Here is a 26,331-nt window from a genome sequence, read left to right on the forward strand (position 1 = left end):
CCCTCACAGATCGCGCCATCATGTCCTAGCCCTGGCAAATGCGCGACGATATTTGATCAGCCACCCTTGCCGAGGTTTTTGGCCCCCCGGTAAGCGGCAGAAGGCACTACGGCTGATGGGTCTTTGCCCTCCCGAGCCCCAGTCCGTGCCGAATACCCGGTACAACAACACCCCGACTATTTGCCCATAAATATGCGCCGATAGGATCTAAGGAACCAACATGGGTTGCAGCAATATGCGCAGGGTCTTGCAGTTCATCACACGTACACCTCAATAGTCTATTTCTCAGCCATCTACTCCGTAATTGGCCGAGTCATGCTGCAGGAGAACTATCATTCTCGTGCATTCATTGGGAGGGGCTGTGGGTCCGCAGAGACCCATTCCGTTAGTGCTTTTTTTTTCTTCTTCTGCCGTCTTGTTTTGCACCGAGTCAGACTGCCATCAGCACGATAAAAGCAATGAGTCGCCCGACCGTTCTCACCCACCCCCTCAGGTGTCTTAGACAATTTCACTCTATGCGGACAGTCCGTTGGAAGTGAAAGTAGATCTACGGTCTGTAGCATTGCCTGAAGCCATGCTATGATGACGTGAATTCCTGCACCACTTTCTAAGCATACAGTCCGCAAGTAACAAACTTAAAATGATTGCGGATCTGGAACAGCATCGCGAGAAAGGTACCCTTCCTAAGGGAGTTTATCGCACCCGGATCCCCCATTGGCGCATGCTCCTCGACCAAGGCGCCATCAACGAAGAGATCCTCGAATTTGAATACCCCGGCAGTGGCACGGAGGAAGATCCCTATGTGGTCTCTTGGATTCCCAACGACTGCCGCAACCCACTGCTGTTCAGCGCGGCGCGGAAAATCACCATCACTCTCATTGTCGCCTTCTCCACCTTGACCGTCGCCCTGACCTCTTCCACCTACAGCGGCAGCATCAAGGAAATCGTTGAAGATCTGCATGTCAGTTCAGAAGTTGCGACCATCGGCCTGGCGCTCTTCGTGCTGGGGTTTGCGGTCGGCCCGATCTTCTGGGCGCCGGTCAGCGAGGTCTTCGGTCGCCAAACCCCCTTTATGGTCAGCTTCTTCGCCATGACCGCATTCTCAGCCGGGTGCGCCGGAGCGCAAAACATCTGGACACTGTGCATCCTGCGATTCTTCGCCGGATCCTTCGGGTCCTCGCCCTTCACCAACGCGGGAGGCACGATCTCGGACATGTTCACGGCGCGGCAGCGCGGCCTAGCCCTAAGTCTGTACGCGGCCGCCCCCTTCCTGGGCCCCGCCCTGGGCCCCATCATCGGCGGATTCCTGGGGATGAGCGCCGGCTGGCGCTGGGTGGAGGGTTTCCTCGCGCTCCTGGCGGCCCTGATCTGGGTCCTGATGGCCGTCTTCATCCCGGAGACCTACGCGCCCGTCCTCCTGCGGCAACGCGCCCGGCGCCTCTCCCAGCTCACCAGCCGGGTCTACCGCAGCAAGATCGAGCTGGACAAGGGCGCCGTCGCGCTGCCGCGCCTGCTGAAGACCACGCTCTCGCGCCCCTGGGTCCTGCTCTTCCGCGAGCCGATCGTCCTCCTCTTCGCCCTGTACATCGCCATCGTCTACGGCACGCTCTACATGTTCTTCTCGGCCTTCCCGATCGTCTACGAGGACATCCGCGGCTGGAACCCGGGCGTCGGCGGCCTCGCCTTCCTGGGGATCATGGTAGGCATGATCGTCGGCGTCGGCGCCACCATCCCCGCCAACCTGCACTTCATCAAGGTCCAGGACCGCCACGGGGGGTTCGCGCCCCCCGAGGCCCGCCTCCTGCAATGCATGCCCGGCGCCCTCGCCATCCCCATCAGCCAGTTCTGGTTCGCCTGGACGGACTCCCCCTCCATCCACTGGAGCGTCAGCATCATCGCCACCGCCCCCTTCGGTTTCGGCGTCATCCTGATCTATCTGGGGGTCATGAACTACCTCATCGACTCCTACACCATCTACGCCGCCTCCGTGCTGGCCGCCAACACCGTCCTCCGCTCCGTCTTCGGGGCCATCTTCCCCATCATCGCCCCCTACATGTACAGCGGCGCGGGCATCCACTGGGCCCCCTCTATCCCCGCGTTTCTGAGTCTGTTGTGCATGCCAGCGCCGTTTCTCTTTTACCGGTACGGGGCATCGATCCGGCAGAAGTGCAAGTTCGCCGCCGAGTCGGATCGCTACATGCGTGCCTTGCAGGAGAATGCGGCGCGGAAGGCCCAGGTGGTTGAGACTCGGAGGCCGGTGACGGGGGAGCCGGTGGTTTCGGCGGATGGGGAGCCGGGTCCTGCGGAGGCTGTTTGGGGAGGAGGAGGAGGAGGAGGAGCAGCAGCAGCAGCAGGAGCAGGTGAAAAGTGATCTATTTATTTGTTGTCAATTTCTTTGATACTCGGTCTTCTTAGCAATGGGTTGGCCCGTTGATTACGTAAGCGATAGATTTTCGCCTTTCGATTTTCACAGCTAAGAATAACAACCATTTGGCGCAACAGGAGCGTCTGATTTCGATCGAAAGATTATAGAAGGGAGACTTACTGGCAGCAAGATCTCCCCGAAATCTAGATACTCGGGACTTTCTGTTATGTGGAAAACCCTTTATTCGAACTCAGTTATCGGGAAGGAGATTGTAAGTTTCAAACCCTACTTCAATGGGATAATATATCTTCAATCATATTTTTTTGCAACATTAATAGCCAAAATCGATGTGCCAAGAGTAATAAAATCGAATCGGCTACTAAATATCTACTACTTGAAGAATATTGGTGTATAGCTTCTTAGTCTTAATCAATAGAACATCAATATCCTATTCAGATATTCGAGACTACTATTCTTCAATAATTAAGTCTCAGAAAAATATCTAAATACATAAAACCGACGATCCTGCATCTACATAAAGCGAAATAGCCTAGCTATAAGTAGAAGGCTTTAATTACACATCGAAAATTAACTAAGTCTGAGCAGGCAACCTGGACGTCGCTTTAAACATATTAGTACAAGAAAGATATAGCCAAAACTCTTTATTATTAGGCTAGTAATCGCCCCAAGAATACTGCAGAGCACTCTGCGGAGCTTCAGTCGCTGAAACTCAGGTCTTCTTAGAATAGCACTTTGCTTGTTAGTTTTCAAAATATATAATCAGGCCGTTAATCCCAAACTAACAGTTCACTGGTTGTATATTATTTATGATTGTCAACCATGGCCGAAGAATAGTGAAGAACGACAACCAGACAGAACAAGAGAAATATTTAACAGCGGATATAACAGTAGTAGCGGTAGTAAGAAATAATGCCATCGCTATAAATATTTGGAAAGCGTCCCAGGCGGAGCTTCTCTAAGAAAAGTACTAATATTTCTGAGGTCATAGTATCGATGCCTCAGATATAGTCAAGATGCAAATACAGATTGGTTCGCAGGGAGCCAGTCGATAGTTAATAGCCAGAAAAGATGCTCGTCTTAAAATTTTGTCTACTGCTCCGGATCGAGACTCTAAAGACTTGCACAAGAAGAGACATACAAGAATACAGCAGTATATATCAACAACGCAGAAAAGTAGGCACAACAGCGAATGCCTGATAAATAAAACCAGTTATCTGCTAGGATCAATCCCAAAGACTTAAAACCAAGCGCAGCCCTGTGTTCAGGCTCTAGACAGTCCAACACAGAATATAAAGAGACTAAACCGTGAAATCCTGCAGACAGTAGATATTACCTCGCTTAATGACTACTGGTTCCGCTCTCTAATCAGTACCGACAAATCATAATGGCTATATGATTATGGCTGCTCTAGCTCACCGATATACGCGCCTGTTCCTGTTCTTCTAATCGTCGGAGTAACAGACAAACTGTCTAGCATATTAAGGTTAGAATATGTCTTTACAAGCTGGGAGCTTAGACCACAACCTATATAATTTTTGTAAGTTCTAGCTATCTCTATCGAGACACAAAATAGCGACAACAAAAGTAGTCGTGGAAGTTGATGTACTTTTTGTATTCGAGATTGTGCAAAACCACTGTTCGAAAAAGCAGATGTAATGCATTACTCGATTTATATTTTTGGTTTCCATAGGACTCAAGAAAGACTTATGAATGCACGAGAGAACTGCGAAACCTGCCTTGGGTTCTTCAACATATTAGTAATATCCAAATACCTAGGTGATTTTTCTTTGCTCATGATTAGGGTAGCGTGGAACTTCGGCAATCGTCGAACTACGTTCTGACGACTTCTCGAGTCTTACGCCTGGGACAGGCGACGGCAGATGCTCCTTCAACTGTGCCCGTCTTACAAGTAATATCTTACGATCCGTCCAGTCTTGCGAGTATCCCAGTCTTACAACTATATCAGTCTTACGACCCGTCCAGTCTTGCAACTATCCCAGTTTTACGAATATCCGTCTTACGACCCGTCCAGTCTTGCAACTATCCCAGTTTTACGAATATCCGTCTTACGACCCGTCCAGTCTTGCAACTATCCTAGTCTCACGACTGGTTTGACCGTCCGACTACCTTCTCTCGATCATATCGCTCGTATGAACAGGGTCCGACATATCTACTGTTGCACTTCTAGCCTTCTGTATTATACCTAACAACTCAAGTCTTCGTATTCTGTGCTATAGCTCGATGATTTTCGACACTCTGCTTCTTAAATCTATGAACCTCAGCACTCATTTGTTCTACGCTTTAATCGTAATCTTTCATTAAATTAATGACTTTGCAGGACTTACGTTCTTAAGAGAAAGAGTTTACAGGACAATAATCTGCTGCGGGCAAGCATAATATTTTTTGCGAGCATCATATTCAACTTGGGACCGAAGGTAGCCTTGGTTAGCAAAGAAAACACAATGTCTCCATCGACATGTTGACTCGTATTCCAGGTATTATTTAACATCCGTGTCTCGATGTCGCAAAACCCAATCTTCAATTGAGCTTGAGTTTCCAATCAGAAATACCTCATACTTCTATGCTCGCTGTCATAGAGTCGAATTTTCTAGCTTATGAGAGAACCAACCAATTAGAATCATCAGTATAGATTAGGTGAGATGACTGCCCGTGTAGCTCGTATTTTTGAATTCATCGGATTGCTTTGATGACCACCACGGGCACCAGAAAGCTCCAAAGGTGGACTTTGTTTAAGTTTACCTTATTCAGTAGGGCACACTCAGAAATGTTCATAGCTGTTCAAAGACGCCAAAATACTTTACGGGTCAGTTGGAGAAGCTTAGAGCAGTGCGATCCTATTCTGGCACCCTTATCACAATCTGCCTAACGACCTTCAAGATATTTTTATACGAGGATCCGCACTTCCAAATAATAATGTGTGGCAAGAGGGCCACCAGCAAGGGAGTATTCGTATTTGGCTATAACGATGAAATCAGGTGTTAACAAGAGGCTATTTAAGTATGATGTCATTGATTTATTCTAGATATTCAATTGATGAGCTATATATAGTTTCTGATGGGGTCAGTATCACACATCCTTTTATTCTCGACCATGACTTTAAGCAGAGCATTAACACAACTCGACTATCAAAATGCCAATGAAGAGACTAGTACACAAAACATCTTCCTGGGCCGCGCATGAGGTACTCGAAAGACCTTTGAGCAACAAAATTAAATCCCGGATTCCCCTCCAAGAACTTAAGAATGCTCTAGCAAAGTACGTGCATTAGGTTGCCAAGCAATTGATCCATCATCTCTCTTCCGCAAATGGCATTTGCATATCAACTGATCGGAGATCAGCATGCGTCTCAACCCAAAATATAGTGACTTCACCATTTTGTGCGGTAAAGAGTCCTTCCCTGCGCATAAATGTATAGTTTGAGCGCAGTCAGGATTCTTCTCCGGTGCCATGGATGGAGATTTCATCGTAAGCAGCCAGAGTGGCCTGCCATTTGAAGACATCTGTCTGATTCGGGAAATGCAATAGGAAGCTACCACAAATTCCGTCGAGATGCAAGAAGACCCGACTTTGATGAAGCAAGCGATTGAGTACTTATACACTTTGGATTACCAAGTCATATCTCGCAATGCAACAGAACGAAGTCAAGAACATGGCAATGAATTGAGCCTCACAACCTCGAGTTGCCAAGCTCCTCATGGGTTACATCTACAATGCAGGAGACTCCGGGGATCTCAGGTTAATATCCTGATACAACCGATGCTGGAAATACTACTCCTATACTTGACCCTCTTTTACTCTATATAATTATGTACTCCCTCGCGGACCGACTTATTATCAATGAATTGAAAGCCCTTGCCCAAAAAAAGGTTGAATATGAAATGGCTCAAAGACTGAACGCAGTTTCGTTCCCGCAGTCAGTCATAAAAATCTACAATTCAACGCCTAGAAGTAACAGAGGTCTAAGGGACCTTACCGTGGACATTACTTTGCGTAACCTATCTCTGTTAAGACGGAAAGATGAAGCAGCTGATGCTATCTTCCAAGACACTCTTCTTGATTCCGTTCCACAATTCTCACGTGACTTGCTGATTGCGATGATGAAGAAGTCCGTGACCACATGAGGTAAAGTGAGGACTGTGGAAGGAACTGGGCTGAGCAAAATGAATGATGAAAATGTATTTATCACTGCCATTTCCTTCTTTGTTTGAGAGCCGAGGGATGTTCTAGTGCGTCATTCAGCTTTTTCGCGGGTGTTGATCATATTTGGTCTCGGTTCCAAGGGCTAGCATAGTAATTAAGCCTCGTTCCAGACTACCAAAAGTAACACATTCTCTGCACCTTATCACTGTACTGGTACTTGTGTCCAAGAGGCACTATTCTCGCTCAAGTACCGTACAACCGGGACCCGATGCTCCTCCACCGTGAGATTTAACCGCAATGCTACATATACTTCACAACTGATCCGTTTTGAAACTGCGTCTTAATTCGAACGTAGTTTAGGCATTGACTGGGCATGAATAGAGAGCCTATAATCCCACCAAGAATCATGCAGTCTCTCCGATCTAGCCAAAATAGATAGTAATCCAATAATGATACGAGCCTAGATCCAGTCCGTCAACATTACCCCGCATCAATGACATCTTATATTTATTGTCACACAGTTCCCTTCCAGAGAAAGGGCTGATTCGGTTTTTTTGGGTTTTTCGACATTATTATGATGTCCATACTAAACATATCAGCCACTGAAATACCTGAGCAGAACGATGGATTTTGACGATATTTCTCAATGGCTTTCTGGCCAACGAGCTCCTGGTGTCCCACTTACTAAGGTCTTCAGCCAGTATGTGACTGTCCCAGAGGCAGTGCGAATATTTGAACAATTCCAGTCAAAATGGATCACCAATGGTCAAGTTCTTTGGAGTGGCATACCGTTCGACAATGCCCAAGCATGGGCCGAGAAAAGAAACCTGCAAACGCTAACTACAGCCATGGGCCCTTTGATGGATAAGAAAAATCCAGAATGTCTGAGGACAAGAAAATCAAAGAATCAATGGAGTCGGTATATTCATGGTGCTTCGGCAATTTTTGCTTGGCACATCGCTAGATTCGAGAAAGTCATACTGCTTTCATCTCCACCACCTCAACGATTACATCCCACTGGTCTTTCAAACTATCAATTGATAGAAGAGCCAATAATTCGAGGACTTCTTGGTCATTGCGCGGTTCAAAAGATCATAAATATTCATCCTACTGTTCTGGGCGGTGAGAAATGCCCATACGAAATATGGCCTAATGACGAAACTTTCAAATGGACTATGCAATTCGGAACGACATATACCTCTAGAAGATGGAGGCCCGTTGGAAATTCCGGAGACAAGCTACGTATAGACGATCTGATTACCCAATCAGAACAGCGTATCCTTAGTAAGAGGACCACTGAGGGGAGCGAAAGAGCAAAGGTTTGGCAGGAAATATTGTTTTGTCGCATTGATGCTTACAAATATATAGGTGTCCCCGGAGAGCCTTTCTTCACCTATTCTGTGGTCTTTATTACTCGTCATATTAGTCAGATTTACAGTCTTGAGTTCGGCCTGTATTCTTTTTATAGTGATTAACAGAACCTTGCGACAAGAAAACGGAGCTAGCAAGCGTTGCCAATTGAGACCTGACTCGAATGATAAAGATGGGTCTGCTCTGACAATAAGATCAAGCAGGAACAGTTCCTTGAGAATTTATCAAAAAAACAAGATTGAATTTGATAAGAGCGCCTGGGATACAACACAGGAAGCTCAAAAAAAGCGCACAGCAGAGGAAGTTCAGCCCAAGACCCAGGAAGAAACTCAAAAGAAGCTCAATGCCAAGAAGAAAAACAGGACCAAAGTACGAAAGGAAGCCCTTGAAAAGTGCAAAGCGAAGCAGAAAATGCGGAACAAGGCGCAGGAAGAAGCTCAAGAGAAGCCCAATGCTAAGAAGAAAAACAGGACCGAAGCACAGAAGAAAGCTCTAAAGAAGCGCAAAGCGAAAAAGAAAATGCGGACCAAGGCGCAGGAAGGAGCTCAAAAGAAGCCCAATGCCAAGAAGGAAAACGGGTCAAAGCGCAAAAGGAAGCTTTAAAGGAGTGCAGAGAACAACATCCAATGCCTGGGGCTATCTAGTTCCTAGGAAAAGGCTCGGAATCGAAAGCTCTTCTGTATTTTTTTTCCTTTTTCCCCCTTGCTTGTGTGTGCCTTTTCATGCGGAAAATTCGACATGGTCATGGTTGAGAATCCCGGTTCTCAACGGCAAACCACACAACAACCCAGTCTTCTCCTGCGGAGTCGACATGCTGCCCAGTTTGCAATCAACTCGAGCTCATTGGGAGATATACCATCTCAAGCTTTCATGTAGTCAAGTGTAAGACCGATAGTACGCGGCCTCTGTGTGGGGAAGCTGCATGTCCGAAGCAGACCTCGCAAACCCACACCAAATTAGGGTAAGTTTCTTCTCCGCAGGAAGTCGGGTCGGCACAAACCCAAATACAAGGGCTCTAGATATGACATGTACAGTCATGCCGATCTGCCAGGCATCTGAGCTTATTGTGTAACCTGGAATAAGTCAGTGCTTGGTGAGGCAAACACTGAAGAACTCAACCCGGAGTCCAAATCTTGGCAGGATGATCAGTGGATGTCGACTTTGCTGCTTGAACCAAATGCTAGTAAAGGCGCGAATAATTATAGATCTCGTACAAAGCTTGTTTTCTCTTGTCCTGCGCTCGGACCTTCGAGGAATAAGCTTGAGGTGATGACGACTGCAGACGCGACTTGGGAAGTCCAGATACTAATTCGCACTAGCTGCACGGTTGGAGCAGACAGGTGTTTCCCATTGGGACAAATACCTCGATATCGGACACGGTGCAAAAGCGAAATAGCCTCGAGTCGGGGATACAGCATCCGCGGCGTCCGTCCAGTTACCAACTAACTAATTGCATTGCTGATATTGGCTGCTGTATTGTGTTTCCGGGTTATGGTGTGAGGCATTAGTCGCTAGCGGCGTCGCACTACCACACAGAACTTGACAGGGAGAAAGTGATTTCTTGGTACTACAATCACGACTATGGGCGAACACAGTGAATGCTGATCGGAATAGTGGGCTCACAATCGACATACCCGTTTGAGGCCCAAAGCGACTTCGGTCTTCATCACCAATGTTGCAATTCATCGATTCAACTCGGGAAATCGACACAGTTGTACATTGAACGAAATGGTTTAAACCACTTCGACGCCGCTTTCTGCGAAGACGCCAATTCCACAAATGAAAGGGGCATTCACGCGTTCTGGCTAGGGTACAGTAGTTTACCTTAGCGTTGGTCAGTCATCACATCGGACGACTCTGATAACGTTCGACTGAAGGGCAATTTGACGTTGCAGCTAGCTCAGACACCGGACTCGCCCTTCGTCCTTTGGAACTGCTCGGACATTGTCTCACAGGGAGGCATTATTGCATGGGTGTTCGACACGAAAAGCCCCAGTCCTAGCTCAGCAGCATAATATAAAAGCGTGGTCTGTCTGCTCGCAATGCTACCTTCAAGCAGAGCACATCCAGTCTTTCCTTCATTATCCAACTCCGAGCTTTTCTTCATTCTCTTGTATGTTTTGCTTGGATCCATCATTCAAAAATGCCTTCTTATATCCATTCTTTTTGGCCACTTCTTCTGGCCCCGCTGGTTACAGCCGTCAGTAGCACCTGCAACACCACCGCGCTGAACACGACTACGTCCTGGTACGATATCACCGTCGACGGCACAACCGTCTTCGATGTCGCCCGCGCCACCAACCGCGGCGTGTGCGACATTGGCCGGCAGAACCTCATGGCGGACGTGACCATCATCCCCAACGTGGGCGAGTCCTTCCTGATCCCAGCCGAGGCGTGCGAGCCGGACAACACCAGCTGCCTGCTGCCCAACACCACCGCCACCCGCACGTGTATCTACGGCGGACCACGTCTCTACTACACGGTGCGGGGCGACACCTACGAAATCATCGCGAGGCGTCTCAATATCACTGTCGAGTCCCTCATGCATGTCGATGGGCCTTCGAACGAAACTCTGGTCAATCCGACCTCGCCCACAGCCCTCCTGGACGTCGGCCAGTTCATCAAGGTGCCCCAGTGCGACCCCAGCCAGTGTATCCTTCAACCCTACTCCTTCAGCTGGGGTGTGTACAAGGATCTCGCCGACCACTTCGGGACCACTGTCGGGCAGATCATGATGCTGAGCCCTACATACAACTACAGTAGTCTCGCGTTCACCCCCGAGGGCCAATTCCCCCCCATCAACATTCCAATCAACTGCACGGCATTGGCGGACACTGTTACTGTCCTAGACTAAACGAAGCAGGTCTATGGGCTTGTGGAACGCGGCCGGGTCATTGCCTTTTCCCTCACTTGAATCATCACGACCGATTCGCAGGCTCATCTGCCACTACCAACCTCAAAACACTTGTCAATTAATTCTTCATTTCTTTCATTCGGATATTTGCTTTTAGGGATTCATCTTGCAAACCTACTTGGGTCATCCCACACAGCTCAGGTACCGTTGCTATTTCTGTGCGGCTTGTGGCCTATTCAGCTCTGCTAGGGACACGGAAAACTTCACATCTTGAATTACGTCCGTGTCAACATGCTTTTCTATGCTCCTATATTCTATTCGCTCCGAGTAATCAACCTATTTCGACAAGCAAGATCTTGCGTTTCCTACAATCTTGCTTTCTCACTAATGTTGTTTAATGCCTCCTGGTATCCTGGGGCATAAGTGGCACAAACTACTTCACTCAGGGCTAGGTGGTAAATAGAAGCGGTCCAGAGCGTGGGTCTTTTCCGTAACGTCGCAAATTACAGTACGATATATTGTGGTACCGGTATACCTTGAAAGTACAGCTACTTTTCAATGTGACAGGGGAGCATAGCGACTTAAGCAATCGCATTACAAGCAACCCTGGGGCTATGGCGGCACTAATGCAAGACAAGTCACAGAAACCACTTTCTGACCGGGGTGATCGCTGCGCTTGATATTTGACCCGCAGTGCAGTCAACGTAAATATATACAAGCTGGTCATCGCCCAGCGGGATTATATTGAAGGAACAAAATCAATCTACTGTGTAAGTTCGGGATTTGACCCTTGGCGAGCGATTGACAAAGTACCGTTCCTGGTGCGACGTCTAAAGCGCTACGTAGGAGGCTCCAGAAGGAATGAGCAAACAGCCAATGGGAAAACACATGAGATTCACAAGCGAATGTGTTGCCCGAGGCTGTGGCAGTTGATGCTATAACCGGGCCTGCACTTCTGGTCTCGCCACCATCTGAAATCGAACGAGCGCAACCGACAACAGAAACACTATCAGTCGAAAAGGACCCCAACGAGCAAGACCAAGTGGATCTCTGGGCTTGGGCATTTGGGATATTTCAGATAACGAATTTTGGATCAACGACAAGGATGCGCGACTTAACGTGCAACGCGCGCGGGGCGCCGAGGAACACGGGATCTCGCCTAGCGTGGATGCCGTCTACTGGCATCTCAAGAGATTGGGAGAAACATTGAACGGTCATCGAACCGCGACGGGCGAAACGATCATCTTGGGGGATATGATGGGCGGCACGTTGCACCTCGTGAAACTCTGATTGTTAACACGTTGTTCGACGAGAATTATTATGCCGCGGTCTTCACCTCCAGTCGGGGTAAGGAGGCCAATGAGCAGATGGTCAAACTGGCGGTAGAGTTTGTATATGTCGGGGATATCTAGATGGCCTCCTGATGAGATGAACTAGTAGTATTTCTCATATCATGACTACCTTGATGAGATCAGGCATCAGGTCAGCCTCGCCCCCCTGTAATAACCTGTGCATTCGGCTATTGTGCATGGATCCACCCTGTCTATCGATCTCATCCACAAACCATTTTCCTGCGGAGGTAAATCTTCTAGCCGAAGTCGACATGCATGCAGGCCGCAAGCGAGTCAACCCGTTGCGAATAGCTACGGACTTCAGTTGCCCGTCAGCTATTTTTTAGCTACATTGAAAACAAAATACTTCGGAGTGGACTGGGTGGCTGATCGACCAATCCCTTTTTGTTCTCCGCCACATCGGTGACAGGACAATGGATGCGAATGCGGGGCTTTCAATCGAGCCCGGACAAACGGTGGAACGATTGTGGCAGTGCTGCAGGGCAACGGAAGTAAACTCCGTGCTAATTTGCCGGGAGTCCAGACTCCCAAAGGGCTTCAAGAAAAGTCTTGAATCTCTTACTCTAAGCGAAGGCTATTGCCGAGGCAACCATCATCCAGAAGGTTCGCGGCCTGAGGCATTAGTCCGAAGCCCATATGGACCGGCGTCAGGAGAAATCAAATCAATACCCGTGACTGACCACCACTGGGATTTGCCCAAATGATTGGGCGAGATCGGTGGTTTGACGGTCTGCAATGAGGCTGGCTGAGAATGGCCCTGGTAGTTAGGGCTCCGTTGAGGCGCAGTGATCGCCGTGACTCACCAAGCGTGGGGTCGGGCCGCCAGCCCGGCAGGCTGACCCAGCCCTTCGGTATTACTCTCGACATGAGATGACGTTTGGTCAGTTTGAGGCTCGACCATAGTAAGTAGTCCATGTCCAGGAATGTGGTTTGCCATCTAATAGCGAGAACCTGGTTGAATGTTACGCTGTCATCTTCGACTCCAGATGAACTGGCTGAGAAGCTGACCGAATCACCCCTGTTCCCAGAGATTATATTTTTTTGTTGTTATAGTTCTCAGAACATGTGAATTACTAATGAGCCAAAAGTGAATATGACCATATCGATGATTTTCAGAAAGCCGGATACGGTCGAAAAGTAAGTTGCGCGTCAGCCACAGGCAAGACTTAGTCCCTTTTGGCTGAACTAAGGCGAAGACGTTCCCCGATAAGTGGGGACCCAATGGGTTACTGAGGCTTGTACGGATCAAACACAGAGCTACGTTCGAGCTGAAGGTGAGGATAATCGGGTCTTGCAATTCAATGACCCAAAGCTTTCCACGAGGCTGGAAGAAAATATTTAACAGCTGGGAGACCCGTTCAACTGATTTCTTCCATCTCGATGTTCTTTCGTTTCCGAGCTTGCCGCCACCAAGCACACATCACTATGGCCGTGCTCTGGGATTCCGCGTCTCCCGTGGACAATGGTGATGAAGTCTTGTTGAATGTAACGGAGCTGACAGGTAGGCGAATTACCTTATCGTGCACGGAGTAGAAAAAGTCGAATAACATTTAACGACGGAAGAGAACCTCTCTGTGCCTTCGACACAAGGCTCTGCTCCCAGCGATGTCCTTAACCTCTACCGGTTGAGCCCCGACAAGCCGTGGACGAAGCAGATTCCGAAAGACCTGACCGAGCCCGTCGAAAGCCTGGAACCCGTGAAGTCCCCGCTGATTGTCCGATGGACCAAGGGTGAAGACGCCCGCTGGCAGGCCCGATCCTTCACCCTGCAGAGCGAGGAAATCAGGCAGGCTCTGACGCCAGCGTTCGCGGGTTACTCCGGCATCACCATGACTCTGGAGACTCTCACGTTCGAATACCCGTACGTGCCGTTCGTACGCCAGTGGCAGCAATTCTGCCAGACACGCGAGGATACGCAGAACCCGACAATCCGCTCCTACCTCGACCTGTTGCATCAGATTCTGGATAACGAGGTTGGCGATATTCTCACCCGTCGGGCGGACCTGCTCAAGAACGGCGTCATTACCCACGACCTCCTATGGACGGTCTTCATTCCGCAGACTGTTCTCTTCAGCGCGGGGGGGCGACACCCCTCGGGCGTACGAGTGCGTAGACTCGTACACGCACGGACAGGATGGCTTTGTCGAGGTTAAGACGCGGTACATTGACTACGACGGGGAAAAGTACCACTACGAGAACGAGGTGGTTAATATCTGCCCATTCAAGGGCACGATGGCCCTCGACGCGCTGCAAATCTTCCCTCCGGCAAATCACCAGGACGCAGAAGCCATGCGACAGCGGCTGATTGACCGCGGGAACTTGTGGGAATCATACGATGGCTCGCATTACAAGCACGTACGGGACTACGGGCGCGTGATGATTGACCCCGCTGGATACAGGAAGCACCACAACAGCCATATGAATGGATGGGAGACCGGGGCCACGGAAATCGCGACGGCCATGACCGACGAGCATCGGCTGCTGGCCACCCCGTGGGTGCGCGGTTTCTCGTTGCGGAAGAAGGAGTGGCGGGCGTTTATGGTCGATGAGGTTGAGGATATTGCCTGGAACAAGGATGCCTTTGACTCCTTGGTCCTCCCCCGCGGGCAACAAGATCTAAAGAAGTTGATTCTCGCTGTCGCGAAAGCCCAGTCGCAGGACTCGTTTGACGATGTGGTTCAAGGCAAGGGCCAGAGCGTTAACTTGCTTCTAAGTGGCCCGCCGGGCGTTGGTAAGACGCTGACAGCGGAAAGTATCGCGGAGGTTATGAAAGTCCCGTTATACGTGCTGGGGGCCGGGGACCTCGGGACAACTGTGGCTAACGTGGAAGCAAAGCTAGAGGAGGTCCTCGAGCTCGTGCCTCGTTGAAACGCAGTGCTTCTGATTGACGAAGCCGATGTCTTCCTCGAGGCCCGCACGGTATCCGATCTGGCCCGAAATGAATTGGTCTCGATCTTCTTGCGAAAAATGGAGTACTACGAGGTATGTATGCATCAACTTAAAGTCTGGCGAGGAGCAACGCTGACGTGTCAACAGGGTATCCTATTCCTAACGAGTAACCGCGCCGAGAACATCGACCCGGCCTTCGACTCTCGTATTCATATTTCACTCCTATACCCGGACCTCGATGCTGTGTCTCGGCGGCAGATCTGGGCGCAGTTCCTTCCCTCCACCGCAGATATTACGGAGGCGCAGCTGGATAGCCTAGCGGAGTTGGAACTTAACGGTCGGCAGATCAAGAATTTGCTCAAGACTGCGCATCTCTTGGCACGGGATCAAGAGCGAGGACTGCTGTTTGCTGATCTGGAGACGGTCGTCAACTTAAGGTCTCTGGGCGGGAAGCCCTCAAGCATATGGCAGAACTTCCTCAAAAGCTTAGGGCTCGCTTGGCTGGGCTAAATATAATGCACATTCTCGATCTATTCTACTAAGTAATCCACTCCGTTCTTCGAAATAGCATATTATTTGACTGAGGACATATTCCACGTGAGTGTAGTATTGCGCTTAGGTAATCTAATGAGCTTCCAAGATCTTGACACCTCATATGATCTTGTGATGTTAATGACATGGTCCTCCTTAGGGCAGTACTGTCTTTGCGTGGCGGTCGTCGGTGTCAGGTACTTTACGCGCCAATGGGAATACACGCTGGAAGAATCGCCCTGGTACTTTGCTTACAGGGATACTGCGTCCTATATCTATTTCAAATGCCAGTCGGGATATATGGGTATAATCTCGATGCAATGCATATTTTCGGTCGGGTTCTTCCACTTCAGCAATATTTGACCTCTGGATGCGTCTTCTGTTCTAGCCCCCCAAAGAAAGGGTACGCTCGTGTTTCGTAGCCATCCTGGTAATCAACCATTTTCTTACCTCTTACATAATTATCTAAGCATGTAGTTCTCTAAACACTCGAGTGTTGCGACGATTGTCGATTCCCGCGGTACTCAGGAACTTGCATGAGCCAAAGTAAGGGCGCTCATGGCCTGGCTCGAAGGAATCCCGAAGTGTCCCTGTTCCCTGGGGTACTTGGTTCGGAGCGTCGCGGAAGATGGAGAAAGGGTTTTGACCATGGTCTTAGAGAAAGGAGTGTACCTCTTCGTCGAGCCAAATTCCCAGGCCCGGTCGAGGGGGCCAGGGTGCAACCGCAACTATCAGCTTGGGTCTCGACTCCGGGTCTCTTTCCGACCACCGAAACCTCTTGCGAATCTCGATTAGGAGATCCCTATAATTGCCCCCGTTATCTAGAAATCCCAAGAAGCTCAATTCAATCACTCGGAGGGCCGGCAGTTGCTCCAAGAGAGACATCACGTCGTCCTGGATCACAATGAACCGAGATAGCTTCAAGGTTTGCAATCCCGACCAGATTGCCACTGGGAACATAGTGTGAAGAGAGGTGAAATGAAAGCGAGATGATCTCTGCCCGGGCTCTCTCCATTGTTGCCCCTGCCACCTTAGATTAGTCACTGAGTCGACCTCGATTGTCGTATAGAGACTGAGATGTTCCAAGCTCGATGCCTCACCCAAGGCGCGGCGCAGGTTTCCGTTGCGGAAGGCGGGCCACTCCTCATATTCCTGGCCACGGACAATTAGGGGAAGGTCCAGGCGGCGGAACCCGGGGCGTCGCAGCAGGGCCACCAGGTTCTCGACCTCCTCGCACGGCTGGTGGAAGATGGTGCAATTGAGCCCCGTATCCAGCTGATTAACATCCAGGATTAGCTCGACCACGCGATGACCAGGATGCTGGGCCAATGCACGCAGAACAAGCCGGACTCCCCGCCACTGCTTTTTGGCTTTTCTCCGATAAAGTGCTCCAGTCTTCAGCCTCTGGTATAGGTTCCCCTTCCGCCGCTGTCGGCCACCCACGCGGGATTGGGTAGTTAAAGCCGTTGGGGAATGCCCGGATCATCGGCGTCTCGTAGAGTGGCTGATATAACCAACCGTGAGCGGCAGGGGTGATAGTGATTCTCTCTAGAGCAGGAAACCTTCGAAGGCCACGAACCAGAGCCTCCACGTCACTCTGACGAATCAAGACTTCGGCTTGTTGCGCGAGGAGGTTCTGATAATACTGCCAACAGGTCCACAGCGACGGTCGCGCATCCCGCTGGGCGAAACGCTCCGCGTTGTACCATCCATCTTCATTTCGGTCCATCCGCACTGACAGCTCATCGAGATTATTCTTACATCTTGCGACAAACCACTTCGGGCAGTCGTTGTTCTCCTCCTCGTCGTCCGATCCGATAACTGCGTCAAATCCATACGAATCAGGTTCTGGCGATGGATCGTCGATCAGAAGAGCATCATCCCACACTATCTCCGTTACCTGCTGGCGAAATAATGGATGTTCTGCGACCGCACAAAATACTCGGATATTCAGCGGGTTTGCAGAAAGGAAGATGCGAGAGAGACGGAGGCGAGCAACGTCGCAGAGAAGGCGGCACGTCAAGCGCAGCGATTTGATGTCACTGTTTGATAGTGTAGAAATTATCTGGTGGAAGAGTTCAGGTGGCAATGACAAGAGAGGCATATTGATCTTCGAGGACAATATTTGGGGTGGGTGAGTGATTGGAAGTAGTAGCTGTGGGTTGTTAAGAAGTGTTAAGTTGGTGGGGTGGATAGGAAGAAGCAATTTATATTATGCCCCCGTGAGTTGGTGAAAGTCAGACACCTGATTTAATCCCCCGCCACTAGTTCAGGGGCCATGATACTAGCCACTTTGAGGATTTATCCCTGCCCATCGGAACTAACTACTTTACCGTATATTCCCATCATTGATTGTATGTATTGTACAGTACAGTAGTACTTGGATACAGGCTAGCGTGGCACACATCATACCAGTTCTATCGAGATGGAATTTTGTATACCCTTCCCCGTCGGGTGAGTATGCTAGTGTGTTTATTGCAGAGTGAGGTGGAAGATGCTCGGATTCTGGCTACGTCAGGCTATCTTGGAGGAATTAGCTAAGGCCACCGGCGGGCGGCAGCCTGGGTGAGGCCGTAGGACCGCCAAGCATATCAACAGTCATGCTCACTCGCTCACTCCATAGGCCAACCTATCAATTCCAAATACCGGCTCCCAGCAATCGTACTCGTACACTGGAGTCACACATCATCCTTAAACAGACACAGCCATTTAGAGTCGCCCTTCAAACACCGGTATAGGCACGGGCACGTGATTCCGATGCCAAAGCTAGAGGCTTCCGATTCCACATAACCCATAGTTTTCCACTTATAGGGTCCCTGACTATATCCAACCAAGAATGGTTCTTCGGACCGGATCATTCAATGGCTGGCTATCTTGTGATACCGGAAATTCCGGATCGAGTTGATACTCCAGTGTGAGATGTAACTGTTATATAGGCAACGAACCACCGATCGACCCAGGCGGTCTCCTTAAGTGTATGCTAAGGTCTCTCTTACAACACCAAACTTAACCTAAACTATACTGTGATTCCGACACTCAAGGTCGCTCTACGCTCACAAGTCCAATATACGTCTCGAGATTGCTTTGGGTCTACCCACAGCGATTAATGCCGTGACTGCTACTGGTCATACTATTGCTGTAATATTGGAAGCCAGACAACTGCTAATAGTGCCTTGTAGAACATAGGGGTCGAAAACTGTCAAGATATAAAAGGTGGAATGGTCGTTGTATTGTTTCTACAAGATATAAGCTAAACGGCAATCGCGCCTTCTAGGCTGTAACCGTGACTCGTGCAAGAAGAATTACTTATTCTGCCCGACGCCGCTGCCCATCTTTGTGGTGTGCAAAACTGATAATGGGAACCAGCCGGGACCAGCTTGAATATCGGATAGGGCCTTCTTCTCTATCACATTGAGTCCCTGGCCCGTATTCGACGGTCCCACCCGTCTGAAAGTATGTCGTGGATAGTGGATTCTCACTTGAATCATATGCTTTTGTTGGATTAGCTGGCTCGTCTTGACCAGAACTATCAAATTACAAAACGGACTTGGTTCCGTAGCGATGCAAGATGGCAGACTGATGGGTTAGCACGATGGCTCTACCTCATATATCTTAGTTTCTCTGGGGATAGGTTTATCCCTAATTTAGATCTGGTCGCGCTGAGAGGCTTCCTCCTCAACTAGGTAGTGTAATGCAGTGCCAATGTCATACTACCCCCGGATATCTGCCGCTGGTATCGAGGCAACAGCTCACACAAGCATTTCGAATCAGCTTTGTCAATGAACTTTGATCTATTCTCACGGGCCGTAACTTGAACAGATATAATCCATAGCTACCAAACTCTAGAGTATTGATTAGCTGCTTCCAAAGCCCAAGGAAGCTATAGTCCGGTCCTCTAAGTCTTCACTATCAACGAGAGCGATAAGGCCGGTGATAGCCTCCTATCACCGCCCATTATCTCCGGTCCCGGCCATGCCATTCCCCAGTTCGCTCAAATTCCGCAAGGGATGCATACACTTTCGTTCCTTTCTTTCTCTCTTCTCCCTCCACATCCCGGAAACAGATCAGACATTCAATCAGCCAAGATGCTCGGCAGCAAGACGATCGAGAGTGCACTCTCCCTGCTCAAACAAAATCCATCCAAAACTCTAGGGCTGACTCTGGGCGTCCACCGCAACATCCAACCAGGCCAATACATCCCACGAGCAGGTCTGTCTCGAGCTCCCACATTCTTCGACCACGCATTGTCTGCGCAACTCAGAATCTAAACTAACAAAACGAGAAACAGACGCCCGCACCGCCCCCGATCTCACCTTCACCGTCCCCGACCCCAACCGCACGTACATGGTCGTCAACCTAGACCTGGACGCCCCCTTCCCGGCATTCAGCTTCCTAGGCCCGATTCTGCACTGGTTGCAACCCGGTCTTCGTCCTGTCCCTACGACAATGACGACGTCGCCCACGGGTGGGGCAACCTACGGCTTCGAGGTCACCGCCCCCTTCGTGGCGAACTACATCGGGCCCGGCCCCCCGCCCGGTAGCGCACCGCATCGCTACGTCTTCTTCCTGTACGAGCAGCCGGCCGGCTTCGACGTCGAGAAGTACGCGTCCCCGGAGGGGCAGAAGGTGGGACGCTGGCCGCGCGTGCGGTACGATTGGGATAAATGGGTGCAGGAGGTGCAGTTGGGGGAGGTGGTGGCGGTGAATTATTTTACCAGTAATTGATGCGTGGGCTGAGATGTCGGGAGTGAAAAGGGATGGTGGAAGTTTCTGGCAGGTCCAAATGTGGCCATCCGTGCCGGTTTCGGGGAGTGACTAACTACCTGTGGTTGCGGGGCCGGTTCCGGGCGGGCAAGCCGGCCCCGGGCCCCGGGTATGCTGATAAGATAAGCCCTTTGTGACGGGACCGCGTCATGACTCGCGCTCAAATAATCATTATCCGTCTTTCGGGCCCGGGGGTCAAGGTAACGAACGAGGTAGATGGAGTAATCGCTATTAGGCCACCACTCAGTACTCATCTGACACCCGGAGCTCCGAAAAAGCATAAGATATCGGCGATTGTGAAGTTCTTGAATGCGATCGGGGAGTCTGTGCTGTAACCCTGACAGCGATAAGAATATGATTCGCAATTCAGATGGCCACATTGTATTGTTGGAACGTGCACTTCCAATGATTGTATTATATAGAATGAAGAAAGCTAGGGATCCATATTTAGTTGTCTATGCAAAAGGTCACCTTGATGTTGAAGCTGTCAAGATCCTGATTGTTGCGGGTCGCACAATATCTGTGAGTACTGAGCCTTGAAACTGATAAGGTCACTGTCTGGTTTGTAATACACCCTACCTTCGATATATGAAATTAAATGGTATGGTAGACTGGGAAGGTGCTACTAACCCCGACACCAACTTGTTGGAATATCGCGAGCAAGCCCCAAGCCACTGTTTCCATGAGAATGGTTAAGACTACAAACATTACACCACCGCTCGGGAGAAGATCAAAGTTGGCAAGAGTCAAATTTGGTGCCCAGTATATCGGATGGGTTGTGCATTGATGAGCATTCTCTGGCCTCCACACCGGATAATGCTCCAGAACTCAAGACGGGTCAATCTACCCGGGGTCTCCACTCCCAATCTCATCTAGCCGGCTTTCAAAAGCCATAAATCTGTGTTTGCTATGCTCGTGTCGATCTGGAACACAGTGCAGTTTAGTTGAGCTGAGCTTGAATATAACTTAGACCGCAGCCGCACAAAATATGGGGTCTCGTCACATACCACGTCAGATCAGATGTCAAATCATTTCGCATCTGACCAAGTTTGACTTCTCCCTCCCTAGGCGGCACTGTCGGGAGCAGGAGTCTCGTCGGGGACATATTTAACCCAGCTAATCGCCCCATCCGACGCAGTTCCTGTGACGATTTTGGCAAGGGCGATGTCAGATAAGAGGACAAGGGAAAGAAAAAGAGAAGTCATTGATAGCGAGAGCTTCATCTTGTGTGGTGGTATATCTTTGAACAGTTTCTTGGAGCGGAATCTAAATCTTCGAAGATGGCACCATCTATGGTTGCAACCAGGCCAGGGTCGGCTCGATATCTATACCCTTTTATTTCGCGGAGCCCCAGACGCCACGATAGAGGTCGCAGCTTAGATAACATAGATTCATCGTGTGGTCGAGGGTTCAGAGAGTTTACCAGTAATATTTGCCCCCTGAAGCTGCATTTTATTGGCTGTCTGGCATCTCTATGACGCGCAGAGTCCACATTATTAACTTCAGTATCAAAGGACTCTATACCGAAACAAAGGTGCAGATGATCATACCGAAGGGACTACTATGTACGACAAGGTGGGGTATGAAATGTCATTGGATACCATCTGATGAACTGGTCGGGTGCGCTTAGGGTCCGGGGAAGACAGAACTTTGTGTCTAGGCTTTCAAGTGTCCTCTGGCATTGATTCAAACCCGACCCAAGGTTTGTTTCTGGTTCGCCCACGTGAGAATGTTCTGGCCGAGTCAATCTTCATTCCTTGTATGTATCTGCAGTGGGCGCAGAATTGATCGGGTACTAAATAAGGTTATCGGAGGTGGGTCCGGGCCGTTTGCGGTTAAATTAAGCAGTGAAAGCTTAAGAGGCCCGGCCCACCTTGTGGGATCGAGATCGACCAGCACTGATCGATCCGATCGATCTGAGCAGCATATTTCCACGGCGACCTCCACTGCATGTCTGTGGTTGAGAAAGTAATAGCAAGACATCCAGAAATCGCGCACATCCTTAAGGTGAAATCGAACCGTCATCGTTTTGATACTGCTGGGCTGTCATGGTGTTGGGCTCGAGAGTCCACTTCTGCACCGTCTGGTCTAGACTTCGAGGTGGCCGACCGCAATGCTGGTACAATGCACTGCGCCACGCTGTTCACTTTGTATTCAATCTCGGATACTGCCGTATCACAATGCAACTTTTGAGATCCCCACGCGAGGTTTATGGCGGGATCTCTCAGTCAATTTGCAACATGATCAGCATTGGACTACTTGACGACTTGCGAAGTCATTACAGACCAGCTTGAAATTATTGGGACATGCCCATCTATCAAAGCAGGGATTTCTACAAAGCCTATCTTCACTTCCTTCAACAATCACCTTTCAACAGCCAGTAGAGCCTGAGAGTATTATTCTCAAACTTAATCGTCAACCGCAAATCCCCTAAGTTCCCGCACCGCCCCCTCCCCACAAACGACCCAAATCCTCCCGGCCATTGTCTGTTGATCGTACCAAGGAACCATCGGTCAGCGGATACTTGGCGCGGAGTCTAGATCACATGTCTGAGACTGCAGCGCATCAAAGCAGCAGAAACATTATCCTCACCACCATAGCTACTCTTAATCAAGGACGTCATGGCAAGAGTCTATGCTAAACATAAATGTCCTCGTAGTCCGATGATTGACTTTAGAAACAGCAACAAGCATAGCCCTTCCAACTATTGCTTTATATCTGTCTCAGTTGAACATGGTCAAGCCCACAATCCTCGCGCTACTGGCGCTAAGTACGATAGCACCCAGCCATACACTCCGCTCAAGAGATGAGACTAACATCTCCAGGCACCCCCGTTTGGTCAACGCCACAGACCTCGGTGACCAACCTAGCCAAGTGCACCGACTGGTGTTACAAGAACTACCAGAACCCATCGTCCACCTGCGTGTTCCCCGCGTTAACCGGACAGGGCCCGTGTTATGTCTGTGGCCCTCTCAAAACCTCGCAATCGCAGCAAGTATGCAGCGGAGCCTGCACAGATACGAATACCGATTCGAAGAATTGTGGAAAGTGTGGTACCACTGTAGGTCAAGACTCTGGGTGTTCCCCCCAAATTCAAGCATCATCGGGATAACCTTGACCCTCGCAGTGTGCATCTGGGAAATGCACCCTGGGCAAATGTTGCAACCCCGTCGATACTTACGGCTGCACGATCGATAACTTCAAAAGCTTTTGTTGTAATCAAGGGTGCTGGTTCAATGTTCCGGTAGAAGGCGGGACGGGTAGATGCCTTTGATATAACTCCGAAGGTGTAGCCTGGTTGCCGACAATGCTACTTATTGTGCCTTGTTTGATGCTCTGGAATAGGAATTCTTGTCGGATCAGCCAGGAGGCAAGACTATGCACTGTGATTACCCCCACACGGCCTATATAGCTGCCAGAAGTGAAAACGACTCCCCCCCCCCCACACACACACTCACAGTCACACACACAGGGGTTACATTCATTTATTGTAAAGTTATACAAAATTTTGAGTGAGCCAGAAAGATAATATATCAAAAAGACATAAATCCAGGACATAGGTCAGTACAGTGGTAAACTTAAAAGGCACCTCTACAGTACATTGGTATAGCTCTGATCCACTGATCTGCGTCTCTTTCCCCCTCGTCGCCACACATCCCACAAGCAGGCTGTGACGACAAGACACCATGTGACCCATTGACATATCCTTAATCCCATCCACCCATATATACCAAATACATCACCGATAAAGACTCGAGTCTCTCCTAAGCAATTCGCGCCATGATCCCGCCCAAATACCCATCAACCCGAGCAACCTCACTCAACGGCGCAACTATGCCCACGTACCCATCCGGCCGCACCACCACGAGCGCACCCTGCGCAGGATCCACGCCATAGATCCCATACGCATCGGCCACCTCATAGCCACTATAGAACGCCATCTCCGCGTGTTCCTTCACACACGTCGGAATACTAGCCCAGGATATCGCACCCGGCAACTCGGGATACACCACAATCTGCTCGAGCAGCGACGGGGGAAACTGCTGAACCAGGCCCGTTACGTCCTGTAGCGCAGTTGCGGATACGCCGTTCGGGTCTAGCAGGTCGACGGAGAGGAGGGACAGGATGCGGAAGCGCCCTGTGGATGCCAGGTCTAGAACAAAAATCGATCTAAGGTCAGAGATGATCATAGCTCTTGCAGGTCACACGAGTCGACCTACCATCATGGATATCCCGGTGCGCTCCATCCGCGAACCGTTTCATCTTGACATTGAGCAAGCGGCGCCCAGGCCGGAGCATCCCAGACAAGTAGTCGTGGCCGCTAATGACGGGCCTCGTGGCGCCAGTCGCAGGCGTCCTGTCGACGGCCAGGTTCTCCCCATACTCTACACCGCAGCCGCTGGTAAACTCACAGCCGGTGCTGAAAATGTCAACGAATTCGGCGTGAGAGATGCCGGATTTGCAGTCCTCCGTGCCCACTTTATCCGAAAAGCCGGTGGCGAACTTCCTGTCGAAGTCGATTAGTTGTTGGGCGTTAGCGTGGCGCTCGATGTGGTAGGTGTCGAGTAGCGCATTCCCTGATGTAGACGGGGTGAGGCCGTTGACGTGATAAGCGAGCTTCCATGCCAGGTTGTAGGAGTCCATCATTGATACATTCATGCCTTGGCCGGCCTGCATAATCCAGTTGTTTAGTTACTAGTACAGTCTCATGATTGCAGGAGGTTGCATGCGGCAGTTTACCTTCGGGCTGTGTGTGTGGCAAGCTTGATGGTTGTCAGTCCAAGCTCTCCACTAGGAGCGATCCAGACGTACCGTCACCAACGATAAACACCCTACCAATCCCAGTAGCATCCTTCACAATGAACTCAGGACAGATCCTCTGCCCAATCTGGTACGCAGCCCACCAATCGATCGCATCGTCCCTTTTAGGCCGGATATAGTACGGCTGGAACACGGCTTCGATCTGCTTCAGAATTCCTCCAAGCGTAACCTGCGCCCGTCGGCCCCTGGCACCCTTCCCAAAGTCTGCGTCAGCCACCTTTCCCTCCGGATCCACCAGTCCCGGAACCTGCACATAAATGCGAGTGATATATTCACCCGTACAGATGCGCTCGCGGGGGATGACCATGACGGAACCGGCCCGAGAATGAATCGCACAACGCCGACGGATGTCCGGGAAATCCGTGTCGATCACGAGATCCACTACGCCCCAGATGTGGTCGAGCGACTGGCCCTCGAGGTGCAGACCCACGGCCTTGCGGACCACCGAATGCGCCCCGTCCGCCCCGACCAGGTGCTTCGTCCGAAGCGTCCGTCGCTGGGCGCCTTCGACCTCGATCTCCACCAGCACGGGGAACTCCGCGTCGCCTTGCTCATCGATCCGCAACGACACGAGCTTGGTGTTGCGCAGCACCCCGCGCCGCGAGTAGCGCAGCAGGTCCTGGTCCATGATGCGCTCGATGCGGCCCTGGTGGATGGTGGCTTCGTAGGGAAACCGGGCCGGCGGGATCACCTGGGGTACGACGGTCTGTCGCTGAATGGTTTGACTGCCGCCAAGATTCTCGGCCTGGTTCCAGAACGCAAACTCCCACATCTGGCATGCCTCTCGCTCGATCTCCTCGGAGATGCCCAGGGTCTTGAACACCTCCAATGTGCGCGGCTGGACCCCGTCGGCCTGGCCGGATTTGAGCGTGCTCGGCTTGGAGTCGATGCATAGGAGAGACTCGTCAGTCAATCCGTACCTTGCAAGGAGTAGTTGGAGCATCAGCCCGGCGGGTCCGGCCTATCGGTTTGTCACAACAATTAGTATATTATCGTCAGCTCGACTCTTCGGGGCTGAGCCCTATTGTTTGATATGGGGAGAGTGATAACCTACTCCGACAATGAGTACCTCGTATCGTTCTACCTCACTCTCTGTCGACGATACGAATGCTGGTGCCAAGCGAGGCAATGGGGGAGCCAAGGACGGCAGGACCCTCAGGTCACGCCAGCTGGAGGCATGTTCGGTGAAGAGTGGCATAGTG

General features: G+C 50.3%; 9 protein-coding genes across 9 annotated transcripts; 7 read left to right on the top strand and 2 right to left on the bottom strand.

The window, feature by feature from the left end:
* Window positions 1-524: 524 nt before the first annotated feature.
* BO95DRAFT_489157 (MFS transporter) lies at window positions 525-2,371 on the top strand (the record flags this gene model as incomplete). Its single annotated transcript, XM_025590555.1, has 1 exon — window positions 525-2,371. Exon 1 carries the CDS (start codon window positions 641-643, stop codon window positions 2,369-2,371), a length of 1,731 nt encoding a protein of 576 aa, XP_025445329.1. The 5' UTR covers window positions 525-640.
* A 3,842-nt stretch (window positions 2,372-6,213) lies between these two features.
* Window positions 6,214-6,528, top strand: BO95DRAFT_429034 (uncharacterized protein; the record flags this gene model as incomplete). Its single annotated transcript, XM_025584874.1, has 1 exon — window positions 6,214-6,528. One exon carries the CDS (start codon window positions 6,214-6,216, stop codon window positions 6,526-6,528), a length of 315 nt encoding a protein of 104 aa, XP_025445330.1.
* A 723-nt stretch (window positions 6,529-7,251) lies between these two features.
* Window positions 7,252-7,767, top strand: BO95DRAFT_323725 (uncharacterized protein; the record flags this gene model as incomplete). Its single annotated transcript, XM_025581830.1, has 1 exon — window positions 7,252-7,767. A coding segment is annotated over one exon (516 nt), but the record flags the coding sequence as incomplete, so codon positions are not given.
* A 2,294-nt stretch (window positions 7,768-10,061) lies between these two features.
* BO95DRAFT_489162 (LysM peptidoglycan-binding domain-containing protein) lies at window positions 10,062-10,772 on the top strand (the record flags this gene model as incomplete). The annotated part of the gene is made up of 1 exon (XM_025590556.1): window positions 10,062-10,772. The coding sequence occupies one exon, from the start codon at window positions 10,062-10,064 to the stop codon at window positions 10,770-10,772; it is 711 nt and encodes a 236-aa protein (XP_025445332.1).
* Window positions 10,773-13,549: 2,777 nt separating this feature from the next.
* On the top strand, window positions 13,550-15,523 carry BO95DRAFT_479819 (P-loop containing nucleoside triphosphate hydrolase protein; the record flags this gene model as incomplete). Its single annotated transcript, XM_025590128.1, has 5 exons — window positions 13,550-13,625; window positions 13,688-14,229; window positions 14,258-14,855; window positions 15,000-15,106; window positions 15,161-15,523. 5 exons carry the CDS (start codon window positions 13,550-13,552, stop codon window positions 15,521-15,523), a joined length of 1,686 nt encoding a protein of 561 aa, XP_025445333.1.
* Window positions 15,524-15,921: 398 nt separating this feature from the next.
* On the bottom strand, window positions 15,922-17,648 carry BO95DRAFT_489193 (uncharacterized protein; the record flags this gene model as incomplete). The annotated part of the gene is made up of 2 exons (XM_025590557.1): window positions 15,922-16,914; window positions 16,988-17,648. 2 exons carry the CDS (start codon window positions 17,646-17,648, stop codon window positions 16,199-16,201), a joined length of 1,377 nt encoding a protein of 458 aa, XP_025445334.1. The 3' UTR covers window positions 15,922-16,198.
* A 1,981-nt stretch (window positions 17,649-19,629) lies between these two features.
* BO95DRAFT_407338 (YbhB/YbcL family Raf kinase inhibitor-like protein) lies at window positions 19,630-20,269 on the top strand (the record flags this gene model as incomplete). The annotated part of the gene is made up of 2 exons (XM_025584065.1): window positions 19,630-19,753; window positions 19,833-20,269. 2 exons carry the CDS (start codon window positions 19,630-19,632, stop codon window positions 20,267-20,269), a joined length of 561 nt encoding a protein of 186 aa, XP_025445335.1.
* A 2,772-nt stretch (window positions 20,270-23,041) lies between these two features.
* BO95DRAFT_460672 (uncharacterized protein) lies at window positions 23,042-23,556 on the top strand (the record flags this gene model as incomplete). Its single annotated transcript, XM_025588759.1, has 3 exons — window positions 23,042-23,078; window positions 23,134-23,303; window positions 23,374-23,556. 3 exons carry the CDS (start codon window positions 23,042-23,044, stop codon window positions 23,554-23,556), a joined length of 390 nt encoding a protein of 129 aa, XP_025445336.1.
* Window positions 23,557-24,072: 516 nt separating this feature from the next.
* On the bottom strand, window positions 24,073-26,327 carry BO95DRAFT_355966 (uncharacterized protein; the record flags this gene model as incomplete). Its single annotated transcript, XM_025582279.1, has 5 exons — window positions 24,073-24,461; window positions 24,529-24,979; window positions 25,049-25,071; window positions 25,121-26,090; window positions 26,184-26,327. 5 exons carry the CDS (start codon window positions 26,325-26,327, stop codon window positions 24,073-24,075), a joined length of 1,977 nt encoding a protein of 658 aa, XP_025445337.1.
* Between the last annotated feature and the right edge of the window lie 4 nt (window positions 26,328-26,331).

The sequence above is a fragment of the Aspergillus brunneoviolaceus genome (assembly GCF_003184695.1).
Source record: "Aspergillus brunneoviolaceus CBS 621.78 unplaced genomic scaffold BO95scaffold_12, whole genome shotgun sequence".
In the NCBI taxonomy this organism is placed as follows: domain Eukaryota; kingdom Fungi; phylum Ascomycota; class Eurotiomycetes; order Eurotiales; family Aspergillaceae; genus Aspergillus; species Aspergillus brunneoviolaceus.